General features: G+C 44.8%; 1 protein-coding gene across 4 annotated transcripts in view; it reads left to right on the top strand.

The window, feature by feature from the left end:
- The window catches only part of COQ8B (coenzyme Q8B), a 114430-nt gene that overhangs the window by 9400 nt on the left and 86297 nt on the right, over positions 1-18733 (top strand). For all 4 annotated transcript variants that reach the window (XM_073598529.1, XM_073598528.1, XM_073598527.1 and 1 more), the window contains exons 4-5: positions 15567-15633; positions 15733-15810. In XM_073598529.1, coding sequence (XP_073454630.1) covers positions 15567-15633; positions 15733-15810 — 145 coding nt within the window. The remainder of the gene's footprint in view (positions 1-15566; positions 15634-15732; positions 15811-18733) is intronic.

Below are 18733 nucleotides of genomic sequence, written 5' to 3'. Positions count from 1 at the left end.
GCACAGTGGTGACAATTTATGGGTACAGTGGCTGCGCTTGATGATTTTTTTTTTTTTTTTTTTTTCAGTTTGTTTGCGCCCCCCAAAAAGTTTGAGCACCAGCCGCTACTGACAAGCAAATGTGACAGTTGGCATTCCCGGCATGTCGAGAATGTAACTGTTTTTTTAAAACTGTTAAATCAACAAGTTTAGTTCTTCTTTAACCACTTGCCACCCAAGGTATGTACCTGGACATCCTTGGGTTTCAGTGGTTATACTGGGATGATACCTGCACCTACAGGCATCATCCCGGTATCCTTCTTTTCAGCCAGCGATTCTTTTTCGTGCAGAAGTGATTAGAGTGGCTAATTAGCCACTGGATCATGTCCTGCGGGCGGCGGAAAGGGGGTCCTACCCCCCTCCCTCCACCACCTCTCCCGGGCTCTCCTGTCCCATCGCGGTGCCCGGGAGCGATGCAGCGATGGCTGCCCTGTACAGAGGGAGAGAGAGGAACTGGCGTTGTTCCTCTCTCTCTGTAACCCTAAAAACCGGGAGCGACGAGTAGTAGTAGTCTGTTTACCTGGCCACTAGTGGCCAGGAAAGCAGCCGAACCCTAGATCTCTCCATAAAGAGGACCTGTCACGGCCCATGCTGTCACGGCCCATGCTGTCACAAGGGATGTTTTTCATCCCATGTGATGGCAATAAAGTTAATACAAAAAAAAAAACAGCGGGGTCTCACTGTGCTTACGGACAAATGCGAAAGCGTCTGTTACTCCCGCACACATATGTAAATGGTGAACACACCACACATGTGAGGTATTTTTGCAAACGTCAGAGTGAAAGCAATAATTCTAGCACCAGACCTCCTGTGTAACTCTAAACTGGTAACCTGTAAAGATGTTTAAAGCGTCGCCTATGGAGAATTTTATGGTGTGAACGAGCCCTTAATCGCTCATTGATCGAGTAACAGATTTTTGAGAATTTGTCAAATGGGTTAACTCTCCAGTGTCTAACAATAACTGAAACAACAATTTTGCATGGAACCCCCCTCCCCTTTTAACCACTTGACCTCCAGAAGATTTACCCCCCTTCATGACCAGGCCATTTTTTGATACAGCACTGCGTTACTTTAACTGACAATTGCGCGATCATGCGACATGTACACATATTTTATCTCCGTTTTTCTGACAAATAGAGCTTTCTTTTGGTGGTATTTGATCACCTCCTGCAGTTTTTTTATTTTTTGTGCTATAAACAAAAAAAAGACATAATTGTGGAAAAACAAAAAAAACAAAAAAAAAATTTTACTTTCTGCTGTAAAACATATCCAATAAAATATAAATTTAGGCCAATATGTATACTGCTACATATTTATGGTAAACAAAAATCCCAATAAGCATTAACTGATTGGTTTGCACAAAAGTTATAGCGTTTACAAGCTATGAGATAGAATATATTATATGTATAGACAGAAGGATGATTTAGTGGGATTTTTAACCACTTCCGCCCCAGAAGGTTTTACCCCCTTCCTGACCTGAGCACTTTTTACAATTTGGCACTGAGTCATTTTAACTGCTAATTGCGCGGTCATTCAATGCTGTACCCAAACAAAATTTGTGTCCTTTTTTTTTCCCACAAATAGAGCTTTCTTTTGATGGTATTTGATCACCTCTGCAGTTTTTATTTTTTGCGCTATAAACGGAAAAAGAACGAAAATTTTGAAAAAAAAAAAAAAAAAAGATATTTTCTTCTTTTTGTTATAAAAAAAATCCAATGAACTCAATTTTAGCCATAGATTTAGGCCAAAATGTATTCAGCCACATGTCTTTGGTAAAAAAAATGTCAATAAGCGTATATTTGGTTTGCGCAAAAGTTATAGCGTCTACAAACTAGGGTACATTTTCTGGAATTTACACAGCTTTTAGTTTATGACTGCCTATCTCATTTCTTGAGGTGCTAAAATGGCAGGGCAGTACAAAACCCCCCCAAATGACCCCATTTTGGAAAGGAGACACCCCAAGGAAATTGCTGAGAGGCATGTTGAGCCCATTGAATATTTAATTTTTTTGTCCCGACTCCCAAGTGATTGAATAACGACAAAAAAAAAAAAATTTACAAAAAGTTGTCACTAAATGATATATTGCTCACACAGGCCATGGGCATATGTGGAATTGCACCTCAAAATACATTCTGCTGATTCTCCTGAGTACAGGGACCCCACATGTGTGGGACTTTTTGGGAGCCTAGCTGCGTACGGGGCCCCGAAAACCAAGCACCGCCTTCAGGATTTCTAAGGGCGTACATTTTTTATTACACTCCTCTCTACCTATCACAGTTTTGAAGGACATAAAATGCCCAGATGGCACAACCCCCCCCCCCCCAAATGACCCAATTTTGGAAAGTAGACACCCCAAGCTATTTGCTGAGAGGCATGTTGAGTCCATGGAATATTTTATATTTTGCCACAAGTTGCGGGAAAATGACAAACTTTTTTTCTTTTTCTTTTTGCACAAAGTTGTCACTAAATGATATATTGCTCAAACATGCCATGGGCATATGTGGAATTGCACCCCAAAATATATTCTGCTGTTTCTCCTGAGTATGGGGATACCACGTGTGGGACTTTTTGGGAGCCTAGCTTCGTACGGGGCCCCGAAAACCAATCACCGCCTTCAGGATTGCTAAGGGCGTAAATTTTTGATTTCACTCCTCACTACCTATCACAGTTTTGAAGGCCATAAAATGCCAAGATGGCACAACCCCCCCCCAAATGACCCCATTTTGGAAACACCCCAAGCTATTTGCTGAGAGGCATGGTGAGTATTTTGCAGCTCTCATTTGTTTTTGAAAATGAAGAAAATGAATGGATTTTTTTGTTTTTCAAAACTTGGCAAAAAGCGAGGTCTGCAAAATACTCACCATACCTCTTGGCAAATAGGTTGGGGTGTCTACTTTCCGAAATGGGGTCATTTGGGGGGGGGTGTGCCATCTTGCCATTTTATGGCCTTCAAAACTGTGATAGGCAGTGAGGAGTGAAATCAAAAATTTACGCCCTTAGAAATCCTGAAGGCGGTGCTTGGTTTTCGGGGTCCCGTACGCAGCTAGGCTCCCTAAAAGTCTCACACATGTGGTATCCCCGTACTCAGGAGAAGCAGCAGAATGTATTTTGGGGTGTATTTTCACATATGCCCATGGCCTGTGTGAGCAATATATCATTAAGTGACAACTTTGTGCAAAAAAAAAAAAAAAATTGTCTTTTTCCCATAACTTGTGTCACAATATAAAATATTCCATGGACTCGACATGCCTCTCAGCAAATAGCTTGGGGTGTCTACTTTCCAAAATGGGATCATTTGGGGGGGGGTTTTGAACTGTCCTGGCATTTTATGCACAACATTTAGAAGCTTATGTCACACATCACCCACTCTTCTAACCACTTGAAGACAAAGCCCTTTCTGACACTTTTTGTTTAGGTGAAAAAAATTTTTTTTTTTTTTTTGCAAGAAAATTACTTTGAACCCCCAAACATTATATATTATTTTTAAAGCAAAGGCCCTACAGATTAAAATGGTGGGAGTTTAATTTTTTTTTTCACACAGAATTTGCGCAGCGATTTTTCAAACGCATTTTTTGGGGGAAAAACACACTTATTTTAATGCACTAAAACACACTATATTGTCCAAATGTTTGATGAAATAAAAAGGATGATCTTAGGCCGAGTACATGGATACCAAACATGACATGCTTTAAAATTGTGCACAAACGTGCAGTGGCGACAAACTACATACATTTTTAAAAGCCTTTAAAAGCCTTTTACAGGTTACCACTTTAGATTTACAGAGGAGGTCTACTGCTAAAATTACTGCCCTCGATCTGACCTTCGCGGTGATACCTCACATGCATGGTGCAATTGCTGTTTACGTTTGACGCCAGACCGACGCTTGCGTTCGCCTTTGCGCGAGACCAGGGGGAGGGACAGTGGTGCCTTTTATTTATTTATTTTTTTGCTTTTATCTTATTTTTAAACTGTTCCTTTCATTTTTTTATTGTTATGTCAGGGAATGTAAATATCCCCTATGATAGGAATAGGTAGTGACAGGTACTCTTTTTTTGAAAAAATTGGGGTCTATTAGACCCTAGATCTCTCCTCTGCCCTCAAACCATCTGACCACACCAAGATCGGTGTGATAAAATGCTTTCCCAATTTCCCAATGGCGCTGTTTACATCCAGCAAAATCTAAGTCATGAAATGCTCGTAGCTTCCGGTTTCTTAGGCCATAGAGATGATTGGAGTCATTCTGGTCTCTGATCAGCTCTATGGTCAGCTGGCCGAATCACTGGCTGCATTCTCAGGTTCCCTGTTGGGTCAGGAGAGCCAGAGAAAAACATGGAACACGGGGGGGGGACATTCCCTCCCACTGCTTGTAAAAGCAGTCTAGAGGCTAATTAGCAGGTAGGTTTGCTTTTACATGAAAGCCGACCGCTGGCTGAAAAGAATGATACAAAGATGATACCTAAACCTGCAGGCATCATTCTGGTATAACCACTCAAAGTCCAGCAACATACCAGTACGTTGCTGGTCCTTGTTGGACATATATTGTAATCTATTTTTTTTTTTTTTTTTTCATGCAGCCTGTGGGCTGCATGAAAAAAAGAGATTGATCGGTGGGTATGCCCACCATTAGAATACCTCCCTTCATCCACCCACTTCTAATGATGGGCATACATGCACCATTTATATATGCTGAAGCATGGGGGTATCCGCCCCAAAAGTTAGGAGCAAATTGCTCCTCTGCCCCTGCTGCCCCCATGCTTCGGCATAAATGCTTTTTCTTTTTTAACTGTGGTGGTGAAATTACCTCCTACATCGCTGGAGTCACGGCTTTATGTATCATGGGAGCAACCGCTGTTGCTGTCAAGATAAATAAATCCGCGCTGCAACTGAATGGCATACCTGAAAACAAAAAAAATATATATTTATTATAATTTATACATTTTTTGTTTTTTTCACACTTTTTTTTGTAACTGTAACCGGTTCCAGGTTCGGGTCTCTCAAAATGCGATGGCATCTTGGGAGACCCTGTGAAAGTGTGCCTAGTCTGTGCAATGCTGTACCCTACGCTAATACTCAACTAGTGTATGGTAGGGGTGCAACGGATCATCACCGATCCGTGATCCGAAATGTTCAACCCGGTTCGAATCAGCACACATGTGCTCCGCGGAGCGCGCTGCTGCCTCGGCCTTAGGAAAGGCCGCGGCTTCGGCCTAGCTCCGGAGCGGAGGCCATCTTGGTACACCCAGCGGTGGCCGTTTACCACGTGATCACTCCGTGGGGGAGATTGTGGATATTACTACAGTGGTGGAGATTTTTTTTTTTTTTGTTGATCCGAAAATGATCCGAACCGTGACTCCTGATCCGAGGAACGATCCGAACCGTGATTTTTTTGATCCGTTGCACCCCTAGTGTATGGTAGCGTTCAAAACATTCACCAATGCAAAGACCAGGGTTGTCAGGACAGGAGGGACAATAATAGCGGGTGTCTTGCCTATATCCGCGCTTGCTGCAGACACAACATCTTTTTTGGGGGGCTCGTTGGGTAGGGGTACTCGGGAGGACATAAAGAAAATGCCTCTCATGCAGCCAACTGTATTTGGTTGGGGATGGTGAGGTGGAGCACCGTCTGGAACGATCTCTTCTGCGAATTTAAGGAAGGATCCAGTCCATCCTAAAGCTCTGTATAGCACATGAGTGTTCAGCAAAGCCTATTAAAATAAATAAACAGACACTTTTTTGTACCAGCGTCTGGCCTTACAGGCAATTGGGGACGACGCCAATAACTGGTTGCTGAGGTCCACCCCTCCCATATTAAGGTTGAGGGGTTTCTCCACAACACCAGTCGCCGTAGTAATTTGGACCGTCCTGTCTGCATGAAGGGAGGAAAGAACGAAAACATTCTTATTATCCCTCTACTTCATAGCGAGAAAATTATTACACTTCAAGCAGGCTCTCTCCCCCAACCTAAGACTGGAATCTACAAGCCGCTGGGGAAATCCCCGGGGATTAGATCACACGGTGCCACATGCTCCAATCTGATGATCAAACAAGTGATTAAAAATTGGCACGCTCGTGTAATAATTGTCCACCTACAAGTGGTACCCCTTTCTGAATAAGGGTGACACCAAGTCCCACACAATCTTGCCAGCGCTTCCTATGTAGTCAGGGCAGTTTGTCGGCTCTACGTGACTATCTTTGCCCTCGTAAACCATAAAACTACATGTATAGCCTGTGGCCCTGTCACAGAGCTTATACATCTTGACCCCGTATCTGGCACGCTTGCTGGGAAGGTACTGTTTGAATGACAAGCGGCCAGAAAATTTAATCAGGGACTCATCAACGCAGACAACTTGATGGGGAGTAAACAACTCTGCAAAACGTTGGTTGAAGTGGTTTACGAGGGGCCAAATTTTGTAGAGGCGATCGTATCCAGGTTCTCCACGAGGATGACAGAGTTCATTGTTGTTGAAATGCATGAACCGCAAGATCTGCTTGTATCGTGCCCTGGTCATGAAGGCAGAGAGCACGGGCATATGGTGAATTGGGTCAGTGGACCAATATGACCGCAACTCACTCTTTTTAGTTATGCCCATGTTGAGGGAAAGGCCCAGAAAGAGCTTAAATTCGGAAACCGTAATTGGTCTCCAATCTCTGGCAAGGGAGGACTGGGGAATAGTGGCGATGTGTTGACCAGCGTATAAATTGCTTTGGTCCACAATAGATCTATAGAGATCTTCGGTGAAAAACAGCGAATAAAAATCAAGTGACGTAAAATCATCTGTTTCCACCTGAATTCCGGGTTGGCCAGTGAATGGGGGAAGTACGGGCACTGCAGAAGTGGTGGGCTCCCAATTAGGATTGGCGAATGCAGCAGGAAGGGCACTATGGGCACGACGGGCCTGTGTTTGTCTTCTTCTTGGTGGCAGCGGGACACTACTTGTGCTTGCCACCTCACCAGCTTGAACTGCACTTAAGGGACTCGCCACGTCACCACGTGATACTGCAGTGCTGGTTTGACTATGACCAGGGTGTACTAGGCCGCTGGTGCTTGCCAGTTCACCAGAAGGAATAGCGGCGCTAGTACTGCTCTGCTCCATACAAGGGACCTGCGGTTCTTGCACCTCAACAATGGCAGAAGAAGTTTGGGGTCTGGTACGCCTGACCTTGGCAGGGACCACAACTCCGTCGTCAGAGCTATCTGTCATGGAGCCGCTGTCGTCTACAGGATCGTATTCTGAGCCTGAATCTGACAGGTGAGTGACTTCCTCTTCACATCTGTCATGCCCAGAAACGTGTAGGCCTCTTCACTAGTGTACCTTCGATTTGCCATTTTGGGCTCTAAATTTAGTGGTACAGTAGTGAGACTCACAGGTAAAAAAGCTCCTGACTGTTAGCGACTGTATCAAAACGCTACCAAAAAAACTGTTAGCGATCGCAGGGATCAGGCCTGACTCTGCGAACGCTGCAGTTACGTGTGTTTAGTGTTTTGTAAGTGACAGTGATCGATCGATCGATACTGCACTTGGGTGGGCTGGGCTGGGCCAGTCGGAGGGGCAAAACGCAGGTGCTAGCAGGTATCTGGGCTGATCCTGCTAACACTGCAATTTTGGGAACCCTAAACTGCTGGGGACGCCTGTACAGATCTGATCAGATATTGATCCGTTCAGATACTATACCACTAAGGGAGGTGTATGCTGCGTGCGTGGGTGTTAGCGGTACTGGCACTAAACCTGATGCTGCCTTGGGTGACGCAGACCCTATCTGACCCAAAAACCTAACTTATATCACCCGCCGGGCGATCAGGGGGTTAAACCTTTATTAGGTAATAAACGGCGGGTGCCCTGACACTATAAAAAACAAACTAAACAGCGTCACCCGTAACAGTTAGACGGTGAGCATTAAAACCTTTATTAGGTAGTATATGGGGGTCCCTGACGCTATAAAAAGCTGACGGCGAACCTAAATACTTATCTGCCTAACTAGCGTCACCTGTGACACTAATACAGCGATCAGAAAAACGATTGCTTAGTGACACTGGCGACGGGGGGTGATCACAGGGTTAAACCTTTATTAGGGGGTTACCCTAGACCTAAAGGGGCCTGCCACTAACTGCCCTACCACTTATAACAGTCACAAATGACACCAATGCAATAATCAGTAAAAAAAGAAAAAAACTGCTATTGGTGTCACTGTGACTGGGGGGGAGGGGTGATGGGGGGGTGAAAAGTGTGCCTGCGTGTTCTACTGTATGTGTAGTGTTGGTGCACTTACTTGATGTCTTCTCTCCTCGGCGCCGGAACGAAAAGACCGACATGAGGAGAGATGACATCACTTCCTCTGCCGCTGTTTACATTACAGCAGCAGAGGAAGATTCTCATTCGTCGGGAGCGATTGTGAGGGGGTGGCCATGAAACAATGGCCTCCCCCTCAGCACGGATCGCTCCTGGAACGAAGCCGACCGCCTCGGGCACCGGGGGGGGGCACAATGCGCCCCCCGCCCGCAGGAGGCAAGTCACGTATCACATACGTGATTTTGCCTGCCCGTGCCATTCTGCCGCAGTATATCTGCGTTAGGCGGTCGGCAAGTGGTTAATGTGCCAGGCAAATAGAATTACTAGCAATACACCGAAGTATAAAAAATATCAAAATTTATTAGACATAAGACAAGTTTAAAAAACTTGTATGTATAGTATTGGCTATACATATTACGCAGAAATCAGTACACATCTATTTTAAGTGATGGAAAAGGTCACTCAGCAATAGTATCCCAACGAGTTTCGCCCTCTAGGGCTTCCTCAGGAGATGTTTGTTGAGAGACAGAAGTAGATGTGTCACTACATAAGACAAGGTACAATTAAAAACGATAAAAAGCAATATACAACAAAAATACAATCAAAGAATATGCTATTGACCGTCCAAGCCCAATTCTCATCTGCCACCCAATAGGAGATGTTTACCTGCGATTTGATGTTGAGCCAAACTAGGAAGACGGACACTGAGCTGCACACAGGGGAGCTGGCCAGGAAGAGCCCAGGGACAAAGCCAAGGGGCCAATCTCTGCCCAGTAGAAAAAGGGAATGTGAGTGTGAGATCCAAAGAAACATTGGGGTATACTCTAGTGATATGGGAGTGAGGGGGAAGGGAGGGTAAAGGGGAAGGGGGGGCAAACCAGTGGGGGTGGGGGGGTGGGGTGGGGGGGGGAGTGAGGAGTAGGATGATGTGTAGTTCCGTGTGTTTATCGCGCAGTTCACTTCCCCGCATCCTGTGACGTGGGACATCACGTGCACGACGTGGGCACACATATAAGCACCCCCTCTCACTCACAATGTCTGACATTGGATGAGCTTGCCACGCTCATACATCTCTCCCTACGAGGTAATCCATTGAATCAAGTACCTTTTCACTATCATTCTGGGCTTGACTTTTTTTTTTCTTCCCCGTGTTTCTTTTTCTAAGTTTCGCTGCATTTGTTTAGTCATGCTTTTCATGCAGAGTACCCACTTATTGTAATTACCTGTTACCGTCTGTACATTTTCTCCCCACCTTTTTTCAAAGTGGGGACAGACGATCTGTATACAGGAGTATGGTCATCTAATATATAAGATGACAAATATATACATACCTCTATACCGCTTGAAAGTATAGCTATTATTGAATTAATCTCATCGCTGCAGTGGTATATAATCTATATTTAATATTAATTGAAACAGATATTCACTGGTTTATACTTTTCCAATTAGATAATAACCTTTTTTGGCACCCTCTGCCTTTTCCTAGACCCAACTGAGTTGCCTGTAAGTACACCCCATCAAATCACAATCGTTAACACTCTTCCAGGTGTTATCTTCTTACCTCACTGCCCCTGGCTCCCCCCTTTTTCTTGGTCCCTTTTGTTTATCCCTGGCGGGACTTATACATCACAGCATCTATGCATCATAGTACTCCTCACTCCCCCACCCCCCCCTCCCCCTCACTGGTTTGCCCCCCCCCTCCTTCTTCCTAGTTTGGCTCAACATCAAGTCGCAGGTAAACCTCTCCTATTGGGTGGCAGATGAACACTGGGCTTGGACGGTCAATAGCATATTCTTTGATTGTATTTTTGTTGTATATTTCTTTGTATTGGTTTTTAATTGTACCTTGTCTTATGCAGTGACACATCTACTTCTGTCTCTCAACAAACATCCCCTAAGGAAGCCCTAGAGGGCGAAACATGTTGGGTTACTATTGCTGAGTGACCTTTTCCATCACTTAAATAGATGTGTACTGATATCTGCGTAATATATGTATAGCCAATACAATTTTTTAAAACTTGTCTTAGGTCTAAGAAATTTTAATATTTTTTATGCTTCTGTGTATTACTAGTAATTCTATTTGCCTGGCACCTTAAAAATCTCACTAAATCATCCTTCTGTCTGTACACATTATTCAGGGATGGTGGTGCCTTTTTGTTGATACTGTCACATATCCATACCAACCAGCTAGAATACATATATATATTTTTTTTCTTTTCTTCACTAGTAATAGCGGACTTATAGCGGGAATGTGATATTGCGGTGGACAGTCTGACACGAAGTGACACTTTTTGGGGACCAGTGACACTGATACAGTAATCAGTGCTAAAAAATATGCACGGTCTCTGTATTAATGACACTGGCTGCGAAGGGGTTAACATCAGGGGCGATCAAAGGGTTAAATGCATGCCTAGCCAATGTTTTACTAGGGGAAGAGATGGAATTTATTCCCTGTTTACATAGGCAGTTCGCTGTTCTGCTTCTCTGCATAGCAATCGGTGGGTGCTGGCAGACATCGGGTACCGTGCACCCGGCAATCAGCTTCTGTGTGTTATTGCAGAGGAAGGGAGCCACCGGCGGCTCGCATACGCGACCCCTACACAGAAGTGTTGGACCACGCAATATATATATATATATATATATATATATATATATATATATATATATATAATTACACATACATGCATAATCTGACGCACTGTAGCAGTAAATCTGCTAGAGGGCTGTCTGAAAGCAGTTAAAAAATTAAGGCCTAATGTATTGTAAAGTTAAGAGGCTGTAGCAGGTAATGAGCCTGATTCACACAATGATTTGATTACAGATTTGTATTTATCTGTCAGTACATTACTTGTACCTTTCAGGATAGGTGCTTACAGTGAGGGAAAAAAGTATTTGATCCCCTGCTGATTTTGTACATTTGCCGGCTGACAAAGAAATGATCAGTCTATAATTTCAATGGTAGGTTTAACAGGGAGAGACAGAACAACAACAACAAAAATATCCAGAAAAATGCATTTAAAAAAAGTTATAAATTGATTTGCATTTTATGGAGTGAAATAAGTATTTGACACTTTCGCAAAACATGACTTATGCCGTGTACACACGACCGGACTTTTCGGCAGCAAAGGTCCGACGGTACAAATCTGCCGGACAATCGGATCGTGTGTGGGCTTCATCGGACCTTTGCTGTCGAAAAAATCAGACGGACTTTAAATTTGGAAAATGTTTCAAATCTTTCCGACGGACTCGAGTCCTGTCGAAAAATCAGTTCGTCTGTATGCTAGTCCGACGGACAAAAAACGACGCAAGGGCAGCTATTGGCTACTGGCTATGAACTTCCTTATTCTAGTCCCTTCATACGTCATCACGTTCAAACGAACGGACTTTCGACCGGACTTTAGTCCGTTTGTGTGTGCGCAAGTCCGGTCGTTTGAAAGTCCGTTGTAACTCCGTTGAAAGACCGTCGGACCTTTTGATGCTGAAAAGTTAGCTCGTGTGTACACGGCATTAGTATTTTCTGGCAAAACCCTTGTTGGCAATCACAGAGGTCAGACGTTTCTTGTAGTTGGCCACCAGGTTTGCACACATCTCAGGAGGGACTTTGTCCCACTCCTTTTTGCAGATCCTCTCCAAGCCATTAATGTTTTGAGGCTGACGTTTGGTAACTCGAACCTTCAGCTCCCTCCACATATTTTCTATGGGATTAAGGTCTGGAGACTGGCTAGGCCACTCCAGGACTTTATGTGCTTCTTCTTGAGCCACTCCAGGTTGCCTTGGCCATGTGTTTTGGGTCATTATCATGCTGGAATACCCATCCATGACCCATTTTCAATGCCCTGGCTGAGAGAAGGAGGTTCTCACCCAAGATTTGACGGTATATGGCCCCGTCCATAGTCTCTTTGATGCAGTGAAGTTGTCCTGTCCCCTTAGTAGAGAAAAACACCCCCAAAGCATAATGTTTCCACCTCCATGTTTGACGGTGGGAATGGTGTTCTTGGGGTCATAGGCAGCAAACCTCCTCCTCCTCCAAACACAGCGAATAGAGTTGATGCCAAAGAGCTTGATATTTGGTCTCATCTGACCACAACCCTTTCAACCAGTTCTCATCTGAATCATTCAGATGTACTTCATACAGGCCTGTACATGTTCTTTCTTGAGTAGGGGAAACTTGCGGGCTCTGCAGGATTTCTGTCCTTCACGGTGTAGTGTGTTACCAATTGTTTTCTTGGTGACTATGGTCCCAGCTGCCTTGAGATCATTGACAAGATTCTCCCGTGTAGTTCTGGGCTGATTCCTCACCGTTCCCATGATCATTGAAACTCCACGAGGTGAGATCTTGCATGGAGCCCCAGATGGAGGGAGATTGACCGTTATTTTGTGTTTCTTCTATTTGCGAATAATCGCACCAACTGTTGCCACCCTCTCACCAAGCTGCTTGGCGATGGTCTTGTAGCCCATTCCAGCTTTGTGTAGGTCTACAATCTTGTCCCTGACATCCTTGGACAGCTCTTTGGTCTTGGCCACCGTGGGGAGATTGGAATCTGATTGCTTGCTTCTGTGGACTGGTGTCTTTTTATACAGGTAACAAGCTGAGATTAAAGGGAGTGCTCCTAATCTCAGCTCGTTACCTGTATAGAAGACACCTGGGAGCCAGCAATCTTGCTGATTGATAAGGGATCAAATACTTAATTCACTCATTAAAATGCAAATCAATTTATAACTTTTTTGAAATGCATTTTTCTGAATATTTTTATTTTTATTCTGTCTCTCACTGTTAAAATAAACCTATTATTAACCACTTGCCGCCCGCCCTATTACCAAATGACGGCGGCAAAGTGGTTTGATATTCCTGACCGGACGTCATATGACGTGATCAGGATATCGAGCCGCTGCTCGCCCCCGGGGGCGCGCATCGCGGCGATCGTTGTTGTGGGGTGTCAGTCTGACACCTTGCAACACCGATCTAGGTAAAGAGTCTGACGGAGACTCTTTACCACATGATCAGCCGTGTCCAATCATGGCTGATCACAATGTAAATAGGAAGAGCCGGTAATCGGCTTTTCCTCACTCGCGTCTGACAGACGCGAGTAGAGGAGAGCCGATCGGCTGCTCTCCTGACAGGGGGGGTCTGTGCTGATTGTTTATCAGCACAGCCCCCCCCTCGGATCCCGCCCAGGACCACCAGGGAAGCCGCCCAGGACCACCAGGGAAGCCATCCACACTGGACCACCAGGTATGCCCCTAGACCCCCAGGGAAATACCACTATGTGCCCAGGCAGCTGCCAATCTGTGCCCAGGCAGCTGCCAATCTGTGCCCACTCCAATGCCTACCACTGCCAGTGCCACCAGGGATGCCTATCAGTGCCACGTAGCAGTGCCGCCTATCAGTGCCACCCTATCAGTGCCCAGTAGTGCCCAGCAGTGTTGCCTATCAGTGCCAACCAGTGCCACCCATGAGTGCCCATCAGTGCCGCCTATCAATGCCCATCAGTGCTGCATATCAGTGCCACCCATCAGTGCTGCCTACCAGTGCCCATCAGTGCCCATTGTCAGTGCCCGCTCATTGGTGCCACCTCATCGGTGCCGCTGTATCAGTGCCTGTCAGTGCCGCCTTATCAGTGCCCATCAGTGAAAGAGAAAACTTACTTATTTACAATTTTTTTTAACAGAAACAAAAGCAAAACTTTTATTTTTTTTTTTAATTTTCGGTCTTTTTTTTTGTTTAGCAAAAAATAAAAACCGCAGAGGTGATCAAATACCACCAAAAGAAAGCTCTATTTGTGGGAACAAAATGATAAAAATTTAGTTTGGGTACAGTGTAGCATGACCGCTGAATTGTCATTCAAACTGCGACAGCGCTGAAAATTGGTCTGGGCAGGAAGGTGTCTAAGTGCCCTGTATTGAAGTGGTTAAAATGATAGACTGCTCATTTCTTTTTCAGTGGGCAAATGTACAAAATCAGCAGGGGAGCAAATTTTTTTTTCCCACTCGCTGTGTACTGATTCCAATAAAACAAGTGAAAAATAATACTAATACAGGATTTATTTAGCACCAGCAGTTTAAAAAAATAAAGGGAGATGGAACAGTTAGTCTCGGTTCACACCGAGATTTTACAGCATGATTTCTGTTGTGACCAGTGCGATTCTAATGTGAATGAATGCAGTTTCTGAGGGGATTTGGCATAGCTGGAGATGAAATTTGCACCGAACCCGCACTAAACTACAGGCACAGGACCCTTTTTTTAACCAGATCAGAATCGCACTGCATAGATGTGAATGGCCTTCGTTGAAAACCATGCTTTTTCAGATGATATGCAAATCCATGCCTTTCGAATCAATATAATCCGCATAGAATTCGCATCAGTGTGAATCGGGACTTTTATAAATACAATTCGATACAAGAGAATTAGGAGGGCTCTGCTTGTAGTGAGAACTTACAACCTAAAGGGAAAGGCAAGAGGTACAAAATGTAATAACTGTAAGGGATAGGTTGATGGAGAAGGTAGAACATTTTCTTTTTTTTTAGGCAGGATTGGCTTCCCTGAAAAGATGAGTTTTCTTGGATTGCCTAAAAGTGGACAGTATGAGGGTGCCAGATAGATTGGGGTAAGGAGTTCCAGAGGATGGGAGAGGCTCTGGAGAAGTCCTGGTGGTGTGCATGGGAGGACAAAGGGAACTAGAGAGCAGGAGGTCTTAATATGGTGTGGAGGGGAGAGTTTGGATCGTATTTTGAGATGAGGTTGGTGATTGTAGCTAGGGGCTGAGCTGTGGAGGGCTCTGTATGGTTTTTTGTATATTGAATTTTATACAGACGCAGATCGGTTAGTAAGGTGGTTAAATCTAATAGCAGCATTAATGATAGACTAAAGAGGGGATAGCCTGTGTAGAGGTAGGCCAACTTGGAGGGAGTTGCAAATGTTGAGGGTTGGGAAATAACCAGGGAATGAATTATAGTTTTGTTGTATCTTGGGTTATGGTGGGGCAAACTTTGGAAATGTTATGGTAGTAAATGCTCCAAGTTTTTGGTCCCTTATTGGATGTGACACTGAAATGATGGGAGGGACCAAAAGTTGTGTGATGGTAAAGTTGTACAGGGGGGATATTATGAGCTCCGTTTTTGACAGATCAAGTTTTAGGAAGTAGTGTAACATTCATACTGATATGTTTATTAGCATTTTATGTGCCTGGAATTCTATGGCCACAACTCCTCCTTATCATGAGTACTATGTTTTATTGACAGCTCAGCGACAGGGCTCGAGAGAGGAAGGTTCCTGCATCCCGTCTGAGCCGCATGGCAAACTTTGGGGGTAATTTTGTTTTCTTGAGGAAATTGCTTTATTCTGTTTGTTCTCCTAATCTTTAAATGGTAGTTTTATTTGTGTGTCTCTCGTGATCTCATTGCACAGGTCTAGCTGTCAGCCTTGGAATTGGTGCTCTGACTGAGGTAGCAAAACAGTCTTTGAAAGGGGAGAAGAAGACAGAAGGTGAGTGTGGATGTTGGGTTTTTACAAGGGTAACAATCATTCAGGGCAAAGTTGGTGTTTCTTTAACCACTTCACACCCGCCGTATTGTCTCTCAAGTTCTGGGACGATGTTATATGATGTCGCCCCTCTCTCTCAGGGGCACGCGGCACAGCGATCGGTGGTGTGCTCTGTCCTGGGACGATGTCATATGACGTCGCCCCACACTCTCGGGGGCACACGGCACAGCGATCGGTGTTATGCTCTGTCCTGGGACGATGTCATATGACGTTGCCCCACTCTCTCGGGGGTACACGGCACAGCGATCAGTGTTATGCTCTGTCCTGGGACGATGTTATATGACGTCGCCCCACTCTCTCAGGGGCACGCGGCACAGCGATCGGTGGTGTGCTCTGTCCTGGGACGATGTTATATGTAGGGCTGGGGAAAAAATCTATTTAAATCTTGAATCGAGTTGAGAGGTCAAATCGATTCAAAATTTAAGCAAATCGATTTTTTTTAGATTTTTTTTTTTTCACTGCGCCGGTCCTGAGGAGCTGCGGGCAGGAGTTTTTAGACGAGGCCGTGGCTTCAGCCTAGTCCGCGAGGCCGGACGCCGCGGACTAGGCCGAAGCCGAGCTGCCGCCTCACCTAAAAACTGCTTGCAGCTCCCCAGGACCGGCGTTGACACCGTGCCGGTCCTGAGGAGCTGCGGGCGGAAGTTTTTAGGTGAGGCCGCGGCTTCGGCCTAGTCCGCGAGGCCAGACGCCGTGGACTAGGCCGAAGCCGCGGCCTTGCCTAAAAACTCCTGCCCGCAGCTCCTCAGGACCGGCGCGGTGTCCAAAAAAAAAAAAAAACTCGATTCGAATTGTGAATCGAGGTTTTTTTAAAGAAAATTGCAGATTTTTTTTTTTTTTTTTTTTGTGAAAATCGCCCAGCCCTAGTTATATGACGTTGCCCCACTCTCTCAGGGGCACGCGGCACGGCGATCGGTGGTGTGCTCTGTTGGCACATCACTGATCTCGGTAAAGAGCCGATGACAAGGCTCTTTACCCATGTGATCAGCTGTGTCCAATCACAGCTGATCACATGTAAATAAGGAAATGCCAGGTATCGGGATTCCTTTCCTCACACTGATCGCGTGTGAGGAGAGGAGAGCCGATCGGTGGCATTTCCTCACAGGAGAGATCTGCACAGATAATCTGTGCAGCTCCAACAGTGCCCAGCAGTGATGCCAATCAGTGTCTATCTGTGCCGCCCATTAGTGCCACCTATCAGTGCCCATCAGTACTCCATTTCAGTGCAGCCTCATCGGTGCACATCAGTGAAGGAGAAGAATGACTTATTTACAACTTTTTATAACAAACTAAGAAAACATTTTTTTTCTAAATTTTCGGTCTTTTTTGTTTTTTTTTTAGCAAAAAATTTAAAAAAATCCAGTGGTGATTAAATACCACCAAAAGAAAACTCTATCTATCTCAAAAAAATGATAAAAATTGCGTTTGGGTACAGCAATGCATGACCGCACAATTGTCATTCAAATTGTGACAGTAATGAAAGCTGGAAATTTGTGGGTGCAAGAATAGGGTAAAAGTGGCCAGTAGGCAAGTGGTTAAAGTTTCCCCTACAGTAAACGTATATTCTTCCCTTTCCTTCTGCTCCGCTTCTTCATGTTATAAGTGTATACTGGCTTCATGTGTTGGACCTAGCTAGTCCAAGTACTGCATCATGGAAGGTGGTCCGACCCCCCCCCTCCCCCCCCCCCCCCATACTTGGAAGCGCTGAGTATTTTTGCAGATTGGGGGAGCATGGCAAAGGTGAGTATAGGTGGGTCAGGGTGTGGGCTTTTAAAGTGGTTGTAAACCCTTACATATACCCTGTAAAGTGATTGGCCTCAGGGAATACACAGAGATTAAACAAATCCTCCTACATAAGCTGTACCTGTTTATCTACAGTCTTCTTTTTTTCTACATGCCTTCAAAGTCCATAATTTATAAAGCTTGTCTGAGCTGTCAGAAAACAGAGAGCAGAGAGCTGAAATAACGCTCTGCAAAGCTCAGTGAGGTAAACTCTGAGAGCTGATAGGACAGGAAGGGATACACTCTACATCAAAAAGAGCTGAGCTTGTCAGTCATAGGCTGTGTGCTGGAGCTCCCTTTCCTGTCATCCTTTTTTCTGTTGGTATCAGAAAAACATGTCAGAAGTGATTAATGCTGATGGCAGAGGAATGAAGCAACAGACAGAAATTACACTTAGTGCTCTTAATTGTAAAGTACAAACTATAGAGGGATATGCTTTGTGCACATTTCATGTCTGAGGTTTATAACCATTTTAAGAAAACTATTGCTTTGCCCTGAAATTCACCTATTTAGTGGTGAACGATTGCAAGAAAATTTGAACTAAACATTTGAATGGAGACAATAATCAAACATGCACCCCTTGCAGTTGTTGGGCCCCAGAGATGCAGGCATTGGGCTCCGGTGATGCAGATGTTAGTGGGCAGATGCCTCACCACCCATTAAGTCATCCGCCTCTCTGTTGTCTGCCTTGGGTTAGGTAAGATGTCTTGTAATTCAAATCACTGTACTTTATGCTCTGAAGGATAGAGAAAGCGTCATTGGTTCTTAAAATGATGATAAAGGCAATCAATTTTTTTTTTTTTTTTTTTATAGTAAACCTGTTTTATTTATCTGCTCTTTGCAGTAGTTTTGCACACAGCAGCCCGGATCCTCCTCTTCTAGGGTCTCCTTCCGGCGTCCTGGCCCCTCCCTCTTGCTGAGTGCCCCCGCAGCAAGCGGCTTGCAATGGCAGAATCCGAGCAATTGCCTATTCACAGACAGAGCGATGGCTCGTCCCATCCCCTCTTTCTCCTCATTTACTGGCTGGCTGTGATTAACAGCAGCAGAAGCCAATGGCTCCCATTGCTGTTTCAGCCAATGAGGAGGG

Source organism: Aquarana catesbeiana, linkage group LG09 (assembly GCF_042186555.1).
Source record: "Aquarana catesbeiana isolate 2022-GZ linkage group LG09, ASM4218655v1, whole genome shotgun sequence".
NCBI classification, from domain to species: domain Eukaryota; kingdom Metazoa; phylum Chordata; class Amphibia; order Anura; family Ranidae; genus Aquarana; species Aquarana catesbeiana.
Note: the sequence above shows the minus strand (reverse complement) of the source record. Positions and strands in the feature narration are given on the sequence as shown.